This window comes from Chiloscyllium punctatum, chromosome 15, assembly GCF_047496795.1.
Source record: "Chiloscyllium punctatum isolate Juve2018m chromosome 15, sChiPun1.3, whole genome shotgun sequence".
Classification (NCBI taxonomy): domain Eukaryota; kingdom Metazoa; phylum Chordata; class Chondrichthyes; order Orectolobiformes; family Hemiscylliidae; genus Chiloscyllium; species Chiloscyllium punctatum.
Genome location: NC_092753.1, coordinates 103,718,002 through 103,740,575, shown reverse-complemented (window position 1 = coordinate 103,740,575; position 22,574 = coordinate 103,718,002). Strand labels below are relative to the sequence as shown.

General features: G+C 43.6%; 1 protein-coding gene across 5 annotated transcripts in view; it reads right to left on the bottom strand.

Annotated features, from left to right (window-relative positions):
- Positions 1-10,192: 10,192 nt before the first annotated feature.
- The window catches only part of LOC140486549 (1-acyl-sn-glycerol-3-phosphate acyltransferase gamma-like), a 73,228-nt gene continuing 60,846 nt past the window's right edge, over positions 10,193-22,574 (bottom strand). For 3 of the 5 annotated variants that reach the window (XM_072585849.1, XM_072585850.1, XM_072585852.1), the window contains exons 8-10: positions 20,746-20,944; positions 19,471-19,681; positions 10,193-13,959 (exon numbers count right to left, since the gene is read on the bottom strand). In XM_072585849.1, coding sequence (XP_072441950.1) covers positions 13,905-13,959; positions 19,471-19,681; positions 20,746-20,944 — 465 coding nt within the window. In that variant the 3' untranslated portion in view covers positions 10,193-13,904. The remainder of the gene's footprint in view (positions 13,960-19,470; positions 19,682-20,745; positions 20,945-22,574) is intronic. The other 2 variants (XM_072585853.1, XM_072585854.1) reach the window with 2 other exon arrangements.

The window sequence follows — 22,574 nt, the reverse complement described above, 5'->3', positions numbered from 1 at the left end:
GGTCAGTTATACAAGGCTAACTTTGTGCATTTACTGGAAAGGATAAGGCAGGACCTCCAGCGATGGGGAGACCTTCCAATTTCCTGGCTGGGTAGAATAGCACTAATTAAAACGAATGTCCTGCCCCGTCTCCTATACCCTATGAGAATGCTTCCGGTGATGCTGCCGAGGATGGCTCTATGTAAATTATATGGCTGGTTGGGTTCCTTTATCTGGAATCATAGACGGCCCCTCATTAAGCTGAAGAAGCTACAGCTTCCACAGGCAAGGGGAAGATTGGACTTCCCAGATTTTAGGAAATATCAGTTAAGTTCCCTATTAAGTTACATAGCTGATTGGGTCTTGTCTGATCCACAATCAATCTGGCTGGACATCGAGGCTTCTCAAGTAAAATACCCACTTATTAACCTTTTATTTTCAGACAAGAGGAAAATCATTACAGATCACTGTAAAAACCCTATAATATTAAACACAATTAAAGCTTGGAATATAATGCGGCAAAATGAGGGCAACTCACATAAAACATCCCCCTATGCTCCGCTAGTGGGAGCATGGGGATTCCAACCGGGGTTTACAGATGCCACTTTTAAACTCTGGAGATCCAGGGGTATCTCATGTCTAGGGGACCTATTTAAAGAAGGGGTCCTGATGTCTTTTGAACAGCTGCGTCAGAAATTCGGATTACCTAATGGAGACCTCTTTCGATACTTCCAAATTCGAGATTATATACAGAAGAAGACTATGTTATTAGATAGTCTTTATAAATCAGATAGAGAATGTAGTGCCCTACGACCAATGGGGGTATCTTCCGTCAGTACTATTTATCATTTATTACATGATGAAGTATCGGGAGATATGGACAATCTGCTTAAAACATGGGATCAGGATTTGGGACTAGAAATCTCTATAGAAACATGGAATGACATTTGGGAAAACGCCAGAAGAATCACTATCTGTAACAGAACCCAGGATATCCAGCTGAAGATACTTCATAGGGCCCATATAGCACCGGATCGATTGGCAACATTTAAGGCAGGAGCATCTCCAATGTGTCCCAAATGTAAAATAGAGGTGGGCACTCTTGTACATTGCTTATGGACCTGTCATAAGATCCGTAGGTACTGGACTAAAGTAGCAAGTGTTCTGACAGAAATCTTAGGAATGGAAATTAAAGTGGACCCTGTACCTCTCCTTTTGGGCTTTTCGAACTTACCCTCCCTGGACATGTACGGGAAGAGATTATTTTCTATTCTCTCCTTCTGTGCCAGGAAAAATATTTTGGTAAATTGGGTGGCTGAGGGCCCCCCTGGACTTTCAAATTGGCACAGATTAATTATGAAATGTATTCCCCTTGACTTCCTTACAAATATGGTGCACCGAAAGACCGAATTATTTCATAAAATATGGCAGCCCTTCTTGAATTACACAAATATGGATATTCCGGCCATCCTAATAAGGGCTTTTATTTAATTGAGATTGCGAACCTGGCTGGTCCGGAGCCCCTTGGGAGAGGAATCCCGCATGAATACGGGTTTTGTTACATTTGATGTTAACACATTCCGAGCATGTATCTCACAACCCAATTTCTGTGTTATCCATTGTTTTTTTTCCTTCTCTTATTTGAATAATGTAAGAGACTTAAATATACACTCTGGTTAGTTTTAGGTTAGATTAGTTAGTTGAGTTTCTTTTCTCAGTATTTTTCTTTTGTTAAATTTTGGTTATTATTTATTTAAGATTTAATTGTATATCAGTGTTGAGAGTTTTTTTTATTTTTGTAAACTTGTAAAATGTTAAATTTCCAATAAAAATATCTATATAAAAAAAAGAGTAAGTGGGACAGAACACTAGTGCTTCACCAGAGGCTCATTGATGATGTTACCAAACATAGTGATGAAATGTCTGAGAACAAACCTTCCAGCTCAGCGAGCAAACTTACAACCTGAGTTACAAACCTTCATAAAAAAGTGCAATTTCATGTTTATTTATTGTGCTACTCTCACTGGGATACAGTACCTGATGGTGCTGACTCTCACTGGGAGACGCTGCATCCAAAATCATCAGAGACCACGATATATTGTATATAGCATCATTCTTACCAACATGCTCACTATCATCCACTATCATTGCAATAACAGGACAATGCTGGACAGTTCACTTTGGGTAAATTGTTCCAGCTTAAACTGAACTGGATTGGGAGTGGGAGGGGTTACAGCAAGGACCTGAGGCCCGACAGGAAGGTAAATTGTAAAAGATTTAAAAACTTGCCTTGTGTATAAGCAGAGCACACACTGAGCAGGAGCGGACATGGGACCGCTGGGTAAGTGAGGTTTTATATTTGGGAGGATGCTTTATCCAAAACACTCCTTGGGTAGTGTCTCCCACCCGACCGCCTCCTCCTCCTCTAACCAAAACGAAAAAGTTCTGTGCGCTAGATTGGTAAGGTGACTAGTTTCTTTGTGTTTTTTTTAGTTTTTCAGTGGTCTTATTGGATATTTAGAACAGTGGGAATAGAGGTTAAGGCAGTTGAATGTTCTTCCTGCAGAATGTGGGAGGAAAGGGTCACCTCTAGTGTACCTGCTGACTTCACCAGTGGGAAGTCCACCCAACTCCAGTTCCTTGGAAACCGCATTAGGAACTGGAGATGGAACTTTGGATCATTGGATTTAAGGCAGAAATTCAGGGAGCTATGGTGGAAGCTTAGCGCTAGGACAAACAGAGTTGTTATCTCTGGTTTGTTGCTCATGCCACATACTAGTGAAGCGAGGAATAGGGAGAGACAGGAGTTGAACACGTGGCTATAGGGGTGGTGCAGGAGGGAGGGTTTTGGATTCCTGGATAATTGGGGCTGATTCTGGGGTAGGTGGGACCTCTACAAGCAGGATGGACCACCTGAACCAGAGGTGTACCAATATCCTGGGGGTGGGGGGGGGTGGAATTTGCTAATGCTCATCGTGAGGGTTTAAACTAATTCAACAGGGGGATGGGAACCTGAATTGTAGTTCGAATAGTGGGAGGTTGAGAGGAGTGAGGTCATAACTAAGGTTTCAAGATCACAAGGAGGCTCCGGCAGACAAGAAGTTGGTTTGAAGTGTGTCGACTTCAATGCCAGGAGCATCCGGAATAAGGTAGGTGAACTTGCAGCATGGTTCAGTACTTGGGATTTCAATGTTGTGGCCATTTTAGAGATGTGGTAGAGCAGGGACAAGAATAGTTGTTGCAGATTCCAGGATGTAGATGTTTCAGTAAGAACAGGGATAGTGGTAAAATAGGGGGAGGTGTGGCATTGTTAATCAAGGACAGTATTACAGTGGAAGAAAGGACATTGAGGACTCATCTGCTGAGGTAGTATGGGCTGAAATTAGAAACAAGAAAGGAGAGGTTACACTGTTGGGTTTCTGCTAGGCCTCTGAACAGTTCCAGAGATGTAGAGGATCGGATAGCAAAGATGATTCTCTATAGGAGTGAGAGTGACAGCGTACTTGTCATGGGGGACTTTTAACTTTCCAAATATTGACTGGGTAAACTGTAGTTCAAGTATTTTAGATGGGCCCAATGTGTGCAGGATGGTTTCCTGACACAGTATGTAGACAGGCCAACAAGAGGCGAGGCCACATCGGATTTGGTACTGGGTCATGAACCCGGCCAGGTGTTAGATTTGGAGGTAGGTGAACACTTTGGCGATAGTGACCAAAATTTGGTTATGTTTACTTTAGTGATGGAAAGGGATATGTATATACCACAGGGCAAGAGCTATTGCTGGAGGAAAGGTACTTATGATGTGATTAGGCAAGATTTAGGATGTATAGGATAGGGAATGAAACTCCAGGGGATGGGCACAATTGAAATGTGGAGCTTATTCAAGGAACAGCAACTGCGGATCCTTTGATAAGTATGTGCCTGTCAGGCAGGGAGGAAGTTGTCAAACACAGGAGCTGTGCGTTACTAAGGAAGTTGAATCTCTTGTCAAGAGGAAGAAGAAGGCTTATGTTAGGGTGATATGTGATGGCTCAGTTAGGGCACTTGAGAGTTACACGTTAGCCAGGAGAGACCTAAAGAGAGAGCAAAGAAGAGCCAGGAGGGGACATGAGAAGTTATTGGCAGATAGATGAAGGAAAATCCTGAACCTTTCTATAAGTACATCTGGAATAAAAGAATGACTAAGATTAGGACCAGTCAAGCATTGACTTATTGTGCAAGTTGTGCGTGGAGTCAGAGGAGATAAGAGAAGTGCTAAATGAATATTTTTTGTTAGTATTCGCACTGGAAAAAGGAGAATACTGAGATACAGGCTACTAGACTAGATGGGATTGAGGTTCACAAAGAGGAGGTGTTAGCAATTCTGCAAAGTGTGAAAATACATAAGTCCCCTGGGCTGGATGGGATTTATCCTAGAATTCTCGGGGAAGCCAGGGAGGAGATTGTTGAGCCTTTGGCTTTGATCTTTATGTTGTCATTGTCTACAGGAATAGTGCAAGAAGACTGGAGGATAGCAAATGTTGTTCCTTTGTGAAAGAAGGGGAGTAGAGACAACCCTGGTAATTATGGACCAGTGAGCTTTACTTCAAATGTGGGTAAAGTGTTGGAAAGGATTATAAGAGATAGGATTTATAATCATCTTAAGAGGAATAAGTTGATTAGAGAGAGTCAACACAGTTTTGTGAACAGTAGGTCGTGCCTCACAAACCTTATTTAGTTTGGTCACCTTCTCAAAGAACAGATGGATGAGGGTAAAGCGGTTGATGTGGTGTATATGGATTTCAGTAAGGTGTTTGATAAGTTCCCCATGGTAGGTTATTGCACAAAATACGGAGGCATGTGATTGAGGGTGATTTAGCGGTTTTGATCAGAAATTGGCTAGCTGAAAGATGACAGAGGGTAGTGATTGATGGAAATTGATTATCCTGGAGTTCAGTTTACTATTGGGGTACCACAAGGATCTGTTTTGGGTCCATTGTTATTTGTCATTTTTATAAATGACCTGAATGAGGGCATAGAAGGATGGGTTAGTAAATTTGCAGATGACACTAAGGTCGGTAGTCGTGGAAAGTGACGAAACATGTAGGTTACAGAGGGACATAGATAACATACAGAGCTGGGCTGAGAGGTGGCAAATGGAGTTTAATGTGGAAAAGTGTGAGGTGGTTCACTTTGACAGTATTAACAGGAATGCAGAGTACTGGGGTAATGATAAGATTCTTCATAGTGTAGATGAGCAGAGAGATCTCACTGTCCAGGTGCATTGCTCCCTGAAAGTTGCCACCCAGGTTGATAGGGTTGTTAAGAAGGCATATGGTGTGTTAGCTTTTATTGGTAGAGGGATCGAGTTTCAGAGCTACAAGGTCATGCTGCAGCTGTACAAAACTCTGGTGCAGCCATGCTTGGGAGTATTGTGTACAGTTCTGGTCACTGCATTATAAGTAGTACGTGGAAGCGTTGGAAAGGGGTCCGACGAGATTTCCTATGATGTTGTCTGGTATGGAGGGAAGGTCTTATGAGGAAAGGCTGAGGGACTGGAGGCTGTTTTCGTTTAAGAGAAGAAGGTTGAGAGGTGACGAGACATAAAAGATAATCAGAGGGTTAGTTAGGGTGAACAGTGGGAGCCTTTTTCCTCAGATGGTGATGGCTAACACAAGGGGACATAGCTTTAAATTGAGTGGTGATAGATATAGGACAGATGTCAGAGATAGATTCTTTACATACAGAATAGTAGGGGCGTGGAACTCACTGCCTGCAACAGTAGCAGACTCATCAACGTTACAGGCATTTAAATGGTCATTGGATAGACATATGGATTGAGAATGAAATAGTGTAGGTTAGATAGGCTTCAGCAACACAGAGTACCGAAGGGCCTGTTTTGTGCTGTAACCTTCTAGGAATGTTCATGCCCTTTATCGCATTGTAGTAACGCACCATGACTCCTCTATCAGCACCTTCCAAATCCATAACGACTTCTCGCTGAGAGGACCAGGGCAGCAGATACATGGGAGCATCACCACCTGCAAGTTCCCCTCCAAACCACTCACCATCGTGACTGGGAAATATATCACTATTCCTTCACGGTCACTGGGTCAAAATCCTGGAAATCCCTCCCAAAGCAAATCTACAGCAGGTGGACTGCAGTGATTCAAGAAAGCAGCTCACCCCCACCTTTCCCAAGGGGCAACTGAGGATAGGCAATAAATACTGGATCAGCCAGCAACTCCCCTGTTGTAAAGAAAAATTTCCACTTCTGTTATTAATCCTTTGTGTAGAGCAGGCTTGTGTTCTTTATTCACAGAAAGTGGGTGTTGCTGGCTGGGAATGGCATCACTTACCCATCCTTAATGCTCAGAAATTGATTAAGAGACAACCACATTCCTATAGATCTGGAGTCATATATAGACTAGATCCCCAGACCAAATAATACTTGGGGTTGTTTTCATTGGAGAAAAGAAGGTTTAGGGGTGACTTGATAGAGGTGTATAAGATGATTAGGGGGTTAGATAGGGTTGACAGTGAGAACCTTTTTCCACGTATGGAGTCAGCTATTACAAGGGGGCATAGCTTTAAATTAAGGGGGGGTAGATATAGGACTGATGTTAGGGGTAGGTTCTTCACTCAGCGAGTCGTAAGTTCATGGAATGCCCTGCCAGTAGCAGTAGTGGACTCTCCCTCTTTATGGGTATTTAAGCGGGCATTGGATAGGCATATGGAGGATAGTGGGTTAGTGTAGGTTAGGTGGGCTTGGATCGGCGCAACATCGAGGGCTGAAGGGCCTGTACTGCGCTGTATTCTTCTATGTTCTAATAACCACAGTTTCCTTCCCTAAAGGAGATTAGTGAAGATGTTTTTTGACAACAAACTAAGCACTCCCTAACAATAACCCCCTCTCAGTGAGGATGGAACACTGTGGAGTCAGAAACTGCTGCTTACTTCAGAACAGTCTGCTCCGCCCACATAAATATCTCTCCTTCCCAAGAGATTCTTTCAGTATTCTGTGAAATCTCGGTTGATCTTAATTCTATCTAAGCCCCTCAATTAATTTCTGGACAGAATTTCCACATCCCTGTTTGTGAGGAAGGTTTTTCCAGCATCACCCAGGAGTTCAGTGGTTCAACTACAAGAGATTAGATTAGATTAGATTAGATTAGATTCCTTACAGTGTGGAAACAGGCCCTTCGGCCCAACAAGTCCACACCGCCCCGCCAAAGCGTAACCCACCCATACCCCTACATCTACATCTACCCCTTACCTAACACTACGGGCAATTTAGTATGGCCAATTCACCTGACCTGCACATCTTTGGAGTGTGGGAGGAAACCGGAACACCCGGAGGAAACCCACGCAGACACGGGGAGAATGTGCTAACTCCACAAAGAGTGTCGCCTGAGGCGATAAGAGATATGCTGATGTTCTGGAATTACCAACTGGATGAAATAATTCCTCTTTGCTCATTCATTAAACCCCTTAATCCTCTTAATGACTTTAATTAAGACTCTTCTTAATCTGCAGTTCTGAAAATATAAAATAACACTGTACAAGCTTACCTGACAAAACAATCCTTGTTCCCAAATGTGCAGATTGTGAACTGAGTTTCTGTCAAGTTATTTTCCATTTGAACCGCTGCCCAAACTCAGCCATGTTTTCTCATGTCTGTTTATTTAAAGCTCTTACAACCCAGTGGTAAAATTCTGATCTCTGAAGGCCTGTGGTCACCCATGCCAGAGGTGTGTCATGTTCAAACTTAAAAGCTATCGACAACTTCCTTCTCTGAGCCCAGTCTCCTCCAAATGAAGCAGCACACCACTCCCCCAACAGCAGCCCACGTGGACAGGGCTGAGATAAGCACAGACACCCTGCCTCTGGCACCAGTGGTTTTATATTGACTGAAGCAACTTGCAGTTTTCTTGAAATAAATAGGCTAATGGAATGTTGGTCTTTAATTTTGTTTTGCATCTCTCATCTTGTTTTTTTGTGATTCCTGTTCGTTCCTCCACAATTCCAGCTTCACAAAGCATTCCCAATGATATTTTCTAGGGTCTGAAGTCAATGAGCTCTCACTAACCTACATTGAATGCTGATAACATGAAGAGGCTGTTAAACTGTCCCATTGTAAACATGTGCTCCTGTCCTCAATCTACTGTATTGTCTAACCGAGCATTGCCAGCAAACCTGACTATACCCTCATCCAAGTTACTGAGAAATACTGCGAGAAGCTCAAGGTCTCAGTGCAGACACCACTAATCCCATCCTGACAGTCGAAATATGTCACCATTATTCCTACTGTCTCCTTCCTCATTTCTTCAAACCATTAGATAGCTTCCACCTCATTACACACCCATTGTGGTTAAGTGGAACTTGATATCACATTGATACTTTCATTTTCACACCAACAACTTCCTTAATAAATGCAACTGTTTTAAGCCACGACCTAAAACCTACCCCTTTGCAAACCCATCTGGCTCTCTCGGAGGTCATACTTTCTCAAATACGGAACAGATTCCAATCATCTCCAGAAAACTGACAGACTTCGGCGTGTATAATTCCTTAATTTATCTTTTCTACACTTCTTCAGGACAATTGTCAACTTTCCAGTTCAATCTTTGAACCTTTGGGTGATTTGGAAGATCATGATGAACAAAAATATGAAGTTACAGCAAATCCACAATGGGCACAATGCCAAGGAGTCCTGAGACTACATAGCGGCAGTGGTTCAAGGTCATTACCACATTCTCCATGGCAATAAACATTCCCCCAGCCTGTCACATCCATGATGGAAAAAACTTAAAAACAAACTTAATAATAACACATGGATTAACTAAGGGAAGCCAGCACAGATTTGTTCAGAATCTGTTCAGATGAAAGCGGTTATATGATGTACATGGACTTTGAGGAGAAACTTGAACACAGGAAGTATGTGGGGACTATTGCTAATTCCCTGGGACAGACCCATCAAATCCTTCATTGAGGTATTTTAATAAATCTTCTCTGGAGCAGGTTGGACTTAAACCCAGGCCTCCTGGCTCAAAGGTAGGGGCATTACCACAGCATCACAAGGGACTCCATAAAGGGGCTAAGGGGATCAAGGAATATGGGGAGAAAGTGGGAACAAGGTACTGAATTGGATGATCAGCCATGGTGTTGTGATTTTCATTATTTTATTTCTTTTCCTATTATTCTTGGTTTGGAGCTATGAACTGAGATTTGAGAGCTAAAGGTGACCTTTGGACTATGAGTAGCAGCTTGTTTTAGACAAGAGAATAAAAAAACCTGATGTTTAGGAGGCCAGTCGTGAAAGTTAAATTGCAGGTCGATTCTTGTTCGAAGAATGGTTTAGACATTGCCATTCCCAAAGTGCTTTATGCTTAGGACCTCGAGGGAGGAATACCAATCTAACAAGGAGAAACCAACATTGGAAATGGTTTTGAACTGCATTTAAGGCAAAAGGTTTATAGTTTCAAAAGCTGGAGGATGGAAATTTGATTGTTCCCCAGTTGTCCTTCCATTATCAAATTATTGAAAGTTCAGAGAATAGAATCTTAGTTTTAAATATTATGTGAATATTCCTTGGAGCCTACTGGAAGTTATTTGCAATAACCAGTGTCTGCAGAATGAATGTCAAAGGCCTATGATGTTAGAGATCGTGGAGAGTGCTTAAGTGAACTGGCCAGTTACATCTCATTCATATTTGTTCTTGTGATTTATTTGTTAATGGTGCATCTGTGTGTTGGGCTAGAATCAAAGAAGGTTAAATCATAATTAGATTACCTTATTTCTTAACTTTAGCAAAGTTACTGTATGAGTAATAAAATGCTAAATCTTTAGCTTAAGCCATAAACCTGGCATTGAATTTTGGTTATTCATAAAGTCTGGTTAAGAACCATTGGGATTAATTTTGAAGGTCATTGAATGTTTTAATATTGTGTGTACAGGAATAGAACTGCTATCTGTGTCAGAACAATATTCATACAGAATGGCTGAGGCAAGTTGAACAGCTGAACGGTTCCTGCTCTCTATGTAAAACGATCTTTAAAACAGATTTCGAGATAACTCTGGTCACCAGTCCAGGAGTGTGGGGAGGGAGGAAGTAGAGAGGGGAAGAGACAGTGAGGAAAGGAAGGCAGGGAGTGAGGGAGAAAGGACAGGGTTGGGAGGAGATGGGGAGGGGTCAGGACCAACAACAGCATAAAATGCAAGACGGGCAGAGTGGAACGGTTTATTTGTTTATTCTGAAATGCAAGGTTATAACGCAGCTGTCAGCCCAGTTTTGGGAAGCTGGTGCATGATTCATCCAGTTCAATGTTTTAAATCCCTGAAAGTTCTTGTATATAGTCAGCAGAACATGCAAAATGGAGAGAAACAGGTGCTCAGGGCCACAGGCCAAACGACAGGAAAACTGGACTGCATTGATGAATCAGTATTCTGTCCCATTTAAATAACTGTTCATACACAGATTCATCAATGCAAAACCCCAATATACACCAACCCCATGGCTCCAGTGTACAGTCAAACTTCACTAACAGGTACACCAGGCCACACTAACATCAGTTAGGATGGTTTAACAGAGGGAAAAACAAACAAACATTCAGAGTCAGGGCTGCTAAAGGACTGAGACACTCTGGGAGAAAATGGCAATAAAAAGCCCCTGCTCCATGACCCATCTACAGTATTTAACCCAGATACACTGGGAGGACTGAAACAGGGTTAGATCGAATAAAACCTCTCTACAATTGTCCTGATCAAACACTCCTAGAACATGTACTGTACGGGGTTAGAGAGAGAGTAAAGCTCCCTTTACACAATCCCCATCAAACATTCCTGGAACAGGGATAGCACGGGTTTAGGTAGAGCAAACCTCCCTCTACACTGTCCCCCATCAAACACTCTCAGGTCAGGGACAGCACAGGGTTAGACACAGAGCAAACCTCCCTCTACACTGTCCCCCATCAAACACTCTCAGGTCAGGAACAGCACAGGGTTAGATACAGAGTAAAGCTCCCTCTACACTGTCCCCATCAAACACTCTTGTAACAGGGACAGCACGGGATGTATAGCTATAATCTGCATTGACTGTTCATAGGAAGGACAAAAATGACTGGCCAGCAGACAGCTGCCTCTTCGTGACAGTATGACATGAACAAGTCTGAAATGTCGCTTCTGCCTTATTACGTTCTTGCATGCTGCTTTTGTTACAAAGCAAGGAATTGTGAAAACAAAACTCAACCAAAGTCCAGGTTGTTACAAGCAGCTTGCAATCCCAATGAGGAAAACTGGTCATATCCCTGGCTCAAACCACAGTCTATTCAGACATACACATTAAAGGGATGGTTCCACAGTTCCCTCAAAGGAATTAACGGAGTTTGTGTTTACTTCTGTACGCAGGTTACCTACACCTGCAGCATATGCCACCTCCCAGCCCAATTGTAAACAGTTTTAATCCCACAATCAAGCTGGTTTCTGATAATAACAATCCAGCTGAAGTTGGGTTACAGCAAACACATGCCCCCATTATTTGTGTGCCTACCCTTGGCTTCTGTTTTTAGGAATTTCTGGTGTTTCCACTTTTATTCATCGCACCAAAACATGTCAGTTTTATTTTTGTTTTGAATCATGCTTCAGCCAATCATCACGTGAGCAAACCCACAGACAGGCAACTCCCTCACTTTCCTGCCAACAAGGTGGGGTTAGGATGACCCTGCACCCAGGCTGGAGAGGGAGCGAGGTGACAGGCTCGTTTGGTCAGTCAAATTCAGGTAAATTCACAAAAGTGTCCAGTAACCGTAACTAGGTCTTTTTAAAACAAAATATAACTCAGCAATAACTCTGATCAGATTCACAGTACTCTCAGGTGAATACTAGCCCTTTCGGAGAAGGGTGCAAATGACAGACATAATCATAGGAGACCCTCATTTTATTATAGATCAACTGTTTTCCAGCTCATCCCCTTAAACTCTGAGCATGAAATCTGTATGGGTTAGTATCTGAAAATAGAGACCACCCAGAATAAGTAAAAGCAGACGCCACAGAAACAGAGATGTGTACAGAATGCAGCCAGAAGGAGGCAGCTTCTGTTATGAGACAGTTACCTTAAAGGATGGAACTGTTCAATCCTTGAAGGAGATTAACAAATGGAACTCGACTGATCCAAACTTAGCACAGTCAGAAGTTTCTAACATTGAATATTCAGAGTGTAAAGGAGGTATTAGTGAGAGATTAAAACAAGAGGGTGCACAAAGACCCCCAGAATGGAGTTGGTCAAGGATTAAAAATACATGCAAAAAGATACATGCAAAACTGCAATTAGTTCCCAGCTCACTCAATTCCACTGAATACCTGGCAGCCTGCTAATCAATGCCCAGGCTCCTGGTACCCAATGGAACCCACCGTGAAAGCTTTGCTTTCTCACTGTTAATGCATAAGGTGCTTTCCTAAATATTGACTTGGATCATCTGCTGATCTACAACATTTCTCTTGATCCCAGTTCTGGTGAACAGCAGGAAGGTCCCAGGGGAGAATAAAGATCTGGTCCACTGGGATCAGGATGTCAGGAGGAAGGTAACATTGCTGCCAGGACTCAAACAAAACTGGATAACTTGGAATGTTTAATAAGGGGTAGAACTTTCCTTCAACCTCCATCAATCCATTCAGTGAATAACATTCAGTCTGAACAAATCAAAGGATCTGACTCTGTTCTATATTGGGACCCAATTGTTTTTGGTGGAGGGAGGTGGTTCGGTTTCACAGCTTAACACAGACCTCTCAAGACTAGGAAAGGAGGATACTCAGAGCACTCTGCCCCATTCAGATGCAATGAATCAATTGCAGCTCCTTCAGAAATCTTTGGGGTCTGATCCTGGGTGCAGTCAGTTTAAGGACATGGAGACAGAGAGATACTGGATGATGTGTGTCAGAGATCCATATTCACCGTGGCTCACATTACCTTCACAATCTCTCCACTTCATGCTCCAACACTCAGTTATTGATTTGACAAAATTAAAGTGAGAACCGGATTCTCTGCAAAAGGATGGAGAGCGGAGTGTTGGTTTCGATGGCAGTGAAAGGGGCAAGGGGAAGAGAGAAATAAGGGGTATGAAAGAAGATACTAGAAATCTGGAGGAAGAAACATCAGCCCAGAGATGGACGAATATGTATGGGAGGGTGGTTTGAGTGTGGAGACAGAGATTGTTGTATCGCTCAGAGAGACATAAAGTTACTATTGTGTATTGTAGGTGAGAGAAACCCACCCTGAAGTAGAAATTCAGTCATGTCAGTCAACAGCAACAGACGACACTCAGTGTCCTTGGTTACTGATCCATTAGTGAAGTGTCAGTGTAGTCACCTACGGCAGCATAGTAGGATCAAGTGGGGCATAGAACATGATCAGTCAGCATCCATCATCAAAGGTAATGAGAGCAGACGGTTGTAGTCTCAATCTCTACTGAAAAACACAACCTTTTTATATATCTCAAAATCTTAAAGTGGAGGCACTGGGGGATGAAAGCAATTGGAGAGATGTGAGTGTGAGATGGAGACGGTGAGCATGAGATGGCGAGGCTGGGAGAGATATACAGCATGTTGGAGATAGAGACAGCAAGCAAGTGGGAAAGAGAGAGTGAAAGGGGAGGTAAAGAGCGAGTTGACCTGGGATGAGAGTGAAGCCAGTGGATATTGAGAGTGGACAGTTGTGTCTGAGTATAGTCCATGAGACAGGGTGGGTGTCAGTAATGTGGACCAGGGGGTTAGTGCAGCTGTCCATTCAACTGCTGATCATGGAGCAGCTGATTCCTGACTCCTGGCCACTGTTAGTTGCTGTCGGTTGAGAGCAAAACATTCCTAAAAAATTCAGTTATTTTCAATAAGCAGCTTGGAAGTCTTTCCATTAATATTTCTACATCCTCTTCTTAAACTCCTGATTTCCATAACTAGAGCCTTTTCCAATCTCTGTCACTCCAATAAGCCTTCGTACACAGAAGGATGCTGTGAAAACAGGGAAAGGATATATTAAAATCACAGCAGAGACACGATGTTGAAAAACATCACATCAAAATTAATCACAACAATCTCAGGATTTACTAACAAGTGGTTACATTTAGAGATTAACCTACACATTAACCAGACAGAACTCAACAAGTCTATAGACTCAGGATTTATTTCAGACTCCCACAATGTAGAAGACCCTGAAAGAGCACAGGAAGAGACAACTCCCCTGGTGTTTGCCCAGAGCATTGCAAAAGTAGTTAGCCAATTCTTTCTTAGTCGTTATGGCTACATTTAGGCAAGGACATTGCAAATCACAGCTGGGATGCACATGGAGGTCAGACCAAGTAAGGACACGAGGTCTCCCTCTCTCTCTCCTCAATGGCAAAACAATCACTGAATCCCCCACCAACATCCTGCAAGTTACCATTGACCAGAAATTTTACTGGATGAGCCATATAAATAGTGGTTGCAGCTCAGAAGCTAGGAATCCTGCAACAGGTTAAGTCATGTTCTCTCCCCTCAAAGTCTGTCCACAACACCAAGGCACAAGTCAGAAGGGTGATGGAATACTCCCCACTTGCCTCCAACAACACTCAAGAAGCTTGACACCGTTCAGGACAAACTGCGTACCACCTGGAGATGCAATGCAGTAACTCACCAGGGTACCTTCCAAACCGATGTCCACTACCATCGAGAAGGACAAAGGCAGCAGATACAAGGGGAGCAGAGGCAGAGAGGGGACTGGATAGAGGGGTATAATCTTTTGAGGGCCATGGGCAGGGTGGACAGAAAGCATCTATTCCCCTTAGATGAAGGATGAATACCAAGGAGGCAGAAACGTAAGCTGAAAGGAAGGAGATTTTGAGGAGGGTTTTTCTCCCAGAGTGTGGTGGGGCTCTGGAATACACTCGAGTGTACTGGAGGTTGGAAACTTCACAGCTTTTAATAAGTGTCATAATCTTCTAGGTTATGGACCAAGTGCTGGCAAGTGGAGCTATTGTAAATTTAGAGTAATTTTTAGTCAGTGAAAATTCAATGGGCTGAAGGGCCTTTTCTGTAATGTACGATTCTCTGCAAACAACAACCCCCTGCAAGTTCCCCTCCAAACCACCCACTATCCTGACTTGGAAATAAATCACCATCTCTTCAGAGTTGCTGGATCCTGGAATTCCCTCCCTAAGAGCACTGTGGGTCTACCTACAGTACAGGGACTGCAGCGATTCAAGAAGGCAGCTCACCCTCACCTTCTCAAGGGGCAACTAGGGATGGGTCATAATTGTTGGCCTAACCAGCTACACCCACTTCTGATGAAGTTCCCACAAAAGGTTAGGTCATTAGATGAGAGTCACATTGTGTTGGAGATAGTATATTGGCAGGGATGGAGAATTAGATCATAAGCAAGATATAGCAAAGGGTTCCTTTTCAGGCTGGGGACCCGTGACCAGTGGGATTCCACAGGGAACACTGCTGTAACCACAACAGTTTACAATATGTTAATTACTTGGAGGAAGGAAGCAAAACATACTGAAGTCACATTTGCAAACAGAACAAAAATAGATTGACAGGTTAACTGCGAGAGGGATACAAACAGATTAATTGATACACTCAAGGCCTCACTGGGGATGTGCAGTATTCCTACAGGCACCTGGACATCACTGGGCCAGGACTGTCCAAAGCAGAGCACGAGCATCTTGAGGCTTGCCACTGGGTAAAAATGGAAGCCAGGGGAAAATAGCAAAAAGAGCCACCCACCCCATTCCTGTGACCACCACCTGCCCCAAGTGTAACACAACTTGTGGTAGCTCTATCAGTCTGTCCAGTCACCTACGGACTCACTCAGAGTAGAAGAAAGGCATCCTAATCTGTAAGGAACAAACAGTTTAGAGAGAGATATTGATAGGTTAGCTCAGTGGGGATAGAACTGTCACATGGAGTATAATGTGCGGAATATGTGAAGTTGTTCATTTTGGAAGGGAGATCAAAAGGACAGAATATTATTTAAATGGAGAAAAGCTGCAACGCAAAGGGACCTGGGGTAACTTATGCACAAAACACAAAAAGCTAACACACAAGCTGCAAGTGTAGAAGGTGATGGTAAGACCGCATCTGGAGTACTGCGAGCAGTTTTGAACATAGAACAGGACGGCACAGTACAGGCCCTTCAGCCCTCAATGTTGTGCTGGCCTTTTATCCGACTTTAAGATACATACCCTGCATTGTACTATCTTCTATGTGCCTATCCAAGAGTCACTTAAATGTCCCTAATATATCTGAATCTACAACCACTGCTGGCAGTGAATTCCACACACCCACCGCTCTCTGTGTAAAGAGCCGACCTCTGACATCTCCTTTCCTCCAATCACCTTAAAATTAAGCCCTTCGTGATAGCCATTTCTGCCCTGGGAAAAAGTCTCTGGCTATTCACCCTATCTATGCCTCTCATCATCTCGTACACCTCTACCAAGTCACCTCTCATCCTTCTTCTCTCCAATGAGAAAAGATCTGCTGATGAAGGGCTGATGCCAAAAATGTTGATTCTCCTATTCCTCAGATGCTGCCTGACCTGTTGGTGTTTTTTCAACACCACACTCTCGACTCTAATGAGAAAAGCCTCAGCTCCCTCAACCTTTCTTCACTTCACATGCCCTCCAGTCCAGGCAGCATCCTGGTAAATCTCCTCTGCACCCTCTCTAAAGCTTCCACATCCTTCCTATAATGAGGTGACCAGAACTGAACACAATATTCCAAGTGTGGTCTGACCAGGGCTTTATAGAGCTGCAGCATAACCCCTGCTAAACTCAATCCCCTGCTAATGAAAGCCAACACACTATGCACCTTCTTAACAACCCTATCAGCTGGGGTGGCAACTTTGAGGGATCTATGTACATGGACCCCAAGATCTCTCTGTTCCTCTACACTGTCAAGAATTCTGTCTTTAACCCTGTAATCTGCATTCAAATTCAACCTTCCAAAGTGAATCACTTCACACTTTTCCAGGTTGAACTCCATCTGCCACTTCTCAGCCCAGTTCTGCATCCTGTCAATGTCCCATTACAACCTACAACAGCCCTCCACACTGTCCACAACTCCACCAACCTTCATGTCATCGGCAAATTTATTAACCACCCTTCCACTTCCTCATCAAAGTCATTTATAAAAATCACAAAGAGCAGAGGTCCCAGAACAGATCCCTGTGGAATACCACTGGTCACCGAGCTGCAGGCTGAATACTTTCCATGTACCACCACCCTCTGCCTTCTATGGGCCAGCCGATTCTGTTTTGATCCCCTTATTTAAGGAAGGATATCATTTCACTGGAGGCAGTTCAGAGAAGGTTCAGTCGGATAATCCCTGTAATGGGGGGAATTATCTGATGAACAAAGGCTAAATGTAAAGAGATTCTTTTCACTGGGGTTTAGATGAAGGAGAGGTGATCTCACTGAAACAAAGGGTTCTTTCGGGGCTTGACTGTGTAAATGCTGAGAGTATGTTTCCCCTTATAGCAGTCTGGAACCAGAGGGCATAGTGTCAGAATAAACGGGCACCAATTTGAGACAGAGATGAAGAGGGATTTCTTCTCTCAGAGGGTTAAGGGCCTTTGTAACTCCTCCTCACGGAGAGCTCTAGGAGCAGAGACTTTGGGTGAATATAAGGTTGGGTTTTAATCTAATCTTATGAATAAGGATAAGGGTAGTCCCCAGATGGAAGTATTAAACTGGGGCAAGGCTAACTACCTCAATATAAGGCAGGAGCTGGGGAAAGTAGATTGCGTGGGAGGGGGGAGGGGGGGGGGGGGGGAGATAAGGGATGTTTGAAGGCAAATCCACATCTGAATCTTTTAAAGGCCAGTTGATTTGAGTTCAGGACTATCATGTTCCTGTGAAAATGAAGGTCAAGGATGGCGAAACTCAGGAATCTTCGATGACAACAGAAATCATCAGCTTGCTCAGTGGTGGTAGAGTCAGATACATTAGGGACATTTAAGCAACTATTGGATAGGCACATGGAACATAATACAATAAAGGGTATGTAGGTTAGTCTGATTTTAGAGCAGGATAAAAGGCCGCAGAACACTGAAGGCCGAAGGGCCTGTACTATGCTGTATCGTTCTATGTTCTATGGTCAAAAAGAAGGAGGAAGCATATGCAAGGCTTAGGAAACTGAAGACTGACAGAGCTCTCAAAGGATACAAGGGAAGCAGGAAATAACTCAACTATGGAATTTGGAGGGCTAGAAACGGGCAAAAACAGGATTGAGGAAAATCCCAAGGCGTTTTAAACTTCCGTATGGAGCAAGAGGGCAGCTAGGGAAAGGGCAAGTTCATTCAAGGAGAAAAGAAGGAATGTGTCTGTGGAACCAGAGGAAGTCAATGAGGTCCTTAATGAATACTTTGCAGTGGTATTCACAAAGGGGAAGGACATGTTAGATTGTCCGTTGAGAAAGGGTATGTTGATATTCTGGGGCATGTCAATATTTAAAAGAAAAAGGTGGTTTGGGTGTTTTACAAAGCGTTAAGATAGACAGGTCCTAGGACCTGGTGTGATCTATGCCAGTTTGCTGAGGAAATTGTTGGGCCCTTCTACATCATCTCTGCATTGTCTTCAGACACAGGAGAGGTCCCAGAGGACTGGAGAGTAGACAATGTTTAAAATGGGCAACATAGATAATCCAAGAATGACAGGCTAGTTAGATTTACATCAGTGATAGGGAAATTATCAGAGAAGATTCTCAGAGACTGGACTTACTCACATTTGGAAAAATATGAACTTATTAGTGATGGACAGCATGGCTTTGTGTGGGGAAGGTCATGTCCTTCAAACTTGATTTGAGAGTTTTGAGGAAGTGATAAAGATGATTGATGAGGTCAGTGTGGTGGGTATTGTCTATGTGGGCTTTAGCAAAGCCTTTGACAAGGTCCTTCGTGACAGGCTGATAGAGAAGGTGAAATCACATGGAATTCACAATGAGCTGATAAAATCGATATAGAACTGGTTTGGTCATAGGAGACACTGTTTTTCAGATTGAAGATCTGTGAGCAGTGGTGTTCCACAGGGATCAGTACTGGAACCCCGTTGTTTAAAATATATATAAATGATGTGGAGGATTATGCAGGTGGCCAGATCAGTAAGTTTGCGGCTAACATAAAGATTGGGGAAGCCGTGGACAGTGAGGAGGATTGCCAGAGGATATAGCAAGATATAGATAGGCTGGAGACTTGGGCAGAGAAATGGCAGATGGAGTTTAATCTGGACAAATGTGAGGTGATGAATTTTGGAAGATCTAATGCAGTAAATGGCAGGACCCTTAGTTGGATCAACATACAGAGGGATCCAGGTGCATAGATCCATACCTTGCTGAATGTGGCAACATAGGTAGATAAGATGGTCAAGGCGGCAAATAGCACGTTTGCCTTCATCGGTCGGGGCACAGATTATTAAAAGTTGGCAAGTTCATGTAGCAGCTGTATGGAACTTCAGTTAGGCCACATTTGGAACATTGTGTACAGACCTGGTCGTCACACTGCCAAAAAGATGTGGAGGCTTTGGACAGGGTACAGAAACGATGAAGGGCTTTTGCCTGAAACGTCGATTTTCCTGCTCCTCGGATGCTGCCTGACCTGCTGTGCTTTTCCAGCACCACTCTAATCTTGACTCTAATCTCCAGCATCTGCCGTACCCACTTCTGCCTAGGGTACAGAAACGATTTGCCAGGATGTTGCCTGGTTTGAAGAGATTGAAAAAACTTAGTTTGCTTTCACTTGAACATCAAGGATGAAGGGCCATCTGACAGAAGTTTCCAAAATTTTAAGAGGCGTGGGTAGAATGAATAATCGGAGTTTTTCTCCCCATAAGTTTAAGGTAAATGGGGATAAGCTTAAAGGAGATGTGAGGGGCAGGTTTGTTTTTTACACTTGAGGGTGGTGAATGCCTGGAATGTGCTACCAGAGGACATGGTGACCACAGATACAATAGCAATGTTTGAGAGGCATCTTGGCAGTTACGTGTATAGAGAGGGGGTAGAGGGATATGCACTGTGTAGAGGCATTTGGATTCAACATTATGTGTCGGCTCAGTCTTGGTGGGCTGCAGGACCTGTACCTGTGCAGTGCTGTTCTTTGTTCATGTGTACAGGGTCATAATGACAACACATCCTGGTAGAGTGTACAGTTTAATTCCCTTAATTGAACATGGTATGAGTGCATTAGGAAAATTCAGAGAAACTTCATTCAACTCATTCCAGGGATGAAAGACTTACTAGGAAAGACTGGACAGTTTGGGCCTGTGTCCACTGGAATTTCAAAGAGAGAGAGGTGATTGGATAGAAATAAACCGGCCTTGGGGGGGGGGGGGGGGGGGGACCTGACAGAATAAAATCTGAGAGGTTGTTTCTTCCTCTCTAAGGTAGAAATGAGGAGATTTTGTTTTTCCCTGCTCAGAGGGTCATCAGTCTGTGGAATTCTTTTTTCCAAAGAAGTGGAGGCTGGGTCATTTACTTAAGACTGTGTTCGCTAGAATGATGATCACCAAGGGGTCATAGGTTATAAGGGACAGACAGGAAACTCTGTAGATCCAAGACCACAACGAGATCAGCTGCAACCATATTGAAAGGTGAAGCAGATTTGAGGGACTGAATGGCCTAACTCCTACTGCTCACTCCCATTATTCTGCTCAGATGCTGAAATCTGGAATAAAATCATGTCAGAAATACTTGAGACATTAACCGTTTCTCTCTCCACTCGTGTTCAGACGAGTATTCCCAGCAATTATTTGTCTTAAGTGTTACCTGCTCCGACGAACAGCAGAAATGAACAGATGACAACAGGGGAACCGCTGACAAATACTCCAAACACAAAGTTAAAGAGTGGAGTCAGGAGCACAATCACCCAGAACAGCCAGTTCAGGAAGGCCCAGGGTCGACGTCTCGGCTGGATGGCCTGCCCAGGGAAGGTACCATCTTTCACATACTGCTCCTGAAGTGCATCCTGGTAAACAGAAAGATACAGTCCCGTTCAACTGGTCCATACTTTGCCAAGTGGGGTGGGCTCAGGTTTAGGTAAGACCCCTCCCGTCATCCTACAATTTAGAGGAAAATCACAGAACCAAAAGGAAAACATGCGAAGCAGGAAAAAAAACGAGTTCAGGATGAAGTTTCATCTTACACTACCTCAGAGTAACAAATAGCAACGAGAAAAGTTCATTCACCCAAAAGATGGTAGAAATATGGAAGGTGCTGTCTGAGAGGGTTGGGGAGGCAGAAACTCTCGTAACATTTCAATAGCATCTGGATGAGGACTTAAAATGCCAGTTGAGTGTGTGGTGCTGGAAAAGCACAGCAGGTCAGGCAGCATCTGAGGAGCAGAAAAATCAATGTTTCGGGCAAAAGCCCTTCATCAGGAAATGTCGATTCTCCTGCTCCTCAGATACTGCCTGACCTGCTGCGCTTTTCCAGCGCCACACTCTCCACTCTGATCTCCAGCATCTGCAGTCCTCACTTTCGCCTACTTAAAATGCCAGGGCAGGCTAAGCCACGGACCAAGTGTCAGTAATTACAGGATTATTGTTGTTTCATGTTTGTTGGTCAGCATAGTCATAGTGGGCAGAAGGACCTGCTTCTATGCTGGATGACTCTTTAAGACTCAATGAGAAAGGGAACAGCGACAGGCCCTGAAGGCAGAGATACTCCAGGTGCCTGGTGGGATGTGTGGGAATGGAGACAGGGCACTGTTTTCTCAGTAAGTTCCAGGTAGGATCAACATTGGGACAGCACACTCAGACTGATCAACAGGCACTGGAAACGAGACTGAGGATTACAGAGACATTAACTCTTCAGTTTGACTGACAGCTGACAAGGTGCATTCAATGGATGAAGATAGTGGTTGGGCAGGTGAGGGGGGGGTGGGGTTAGATAAGGTCACTGATGAGCTCACAGGAGGTGACACTATGGGGAGGAGGAGCATGGTCAATACCAAACTGGGGAACCAGACCTCACTTCTGTTCTGTCTCCTGATGTCAATGAACACTTTGTCAGTGTTCACTAGTCAGAGGGATGATATAGATATAGATATAGGGTGAAGGACTGTAGTCTAATTTTGTTAAGCATATCAGACAGAGAGAAACGTCTAAGTGGATTAAAAGTAGAATAAATCTCCAGGACTGGGTGAGATGGATTCCAGGCTGATGAGTGAGGCAGGAGAAAAGATGCTGGAGGACTGGAGGACAGCTAATGTGATCCCATTACTCAAAAAGACAGCAAGGGATAAACCAGGAAACTAGAGGCTGGTCAGTCACTTCAATGGGGGTGGGGGGGGTGTATTTTGAAAGACAGAATAAATCTGCAGTTTCAGAGACAGGTATTAATCAGTCAGCAGGTTTAAGGACAGTCTAAGCAATATGATTGAGAAATTCAAAGACCTAACTGGGTGTCTAGATGAGGAGGTGACAAAATAATGGCTTTAAGTGGTTCATTTTATCCTTTTTTTTCATAATGAGAAAGGTTTTAAGACAGACGTACCAAGATGTCCACGGAAAACTCCTAAAGTGAACAGCTTGTGATGCCTTGGTGTGTTGTTTTTTCCAAAAAGTTGGAACAGTAGAAGCAGCCTGACGGGTGTG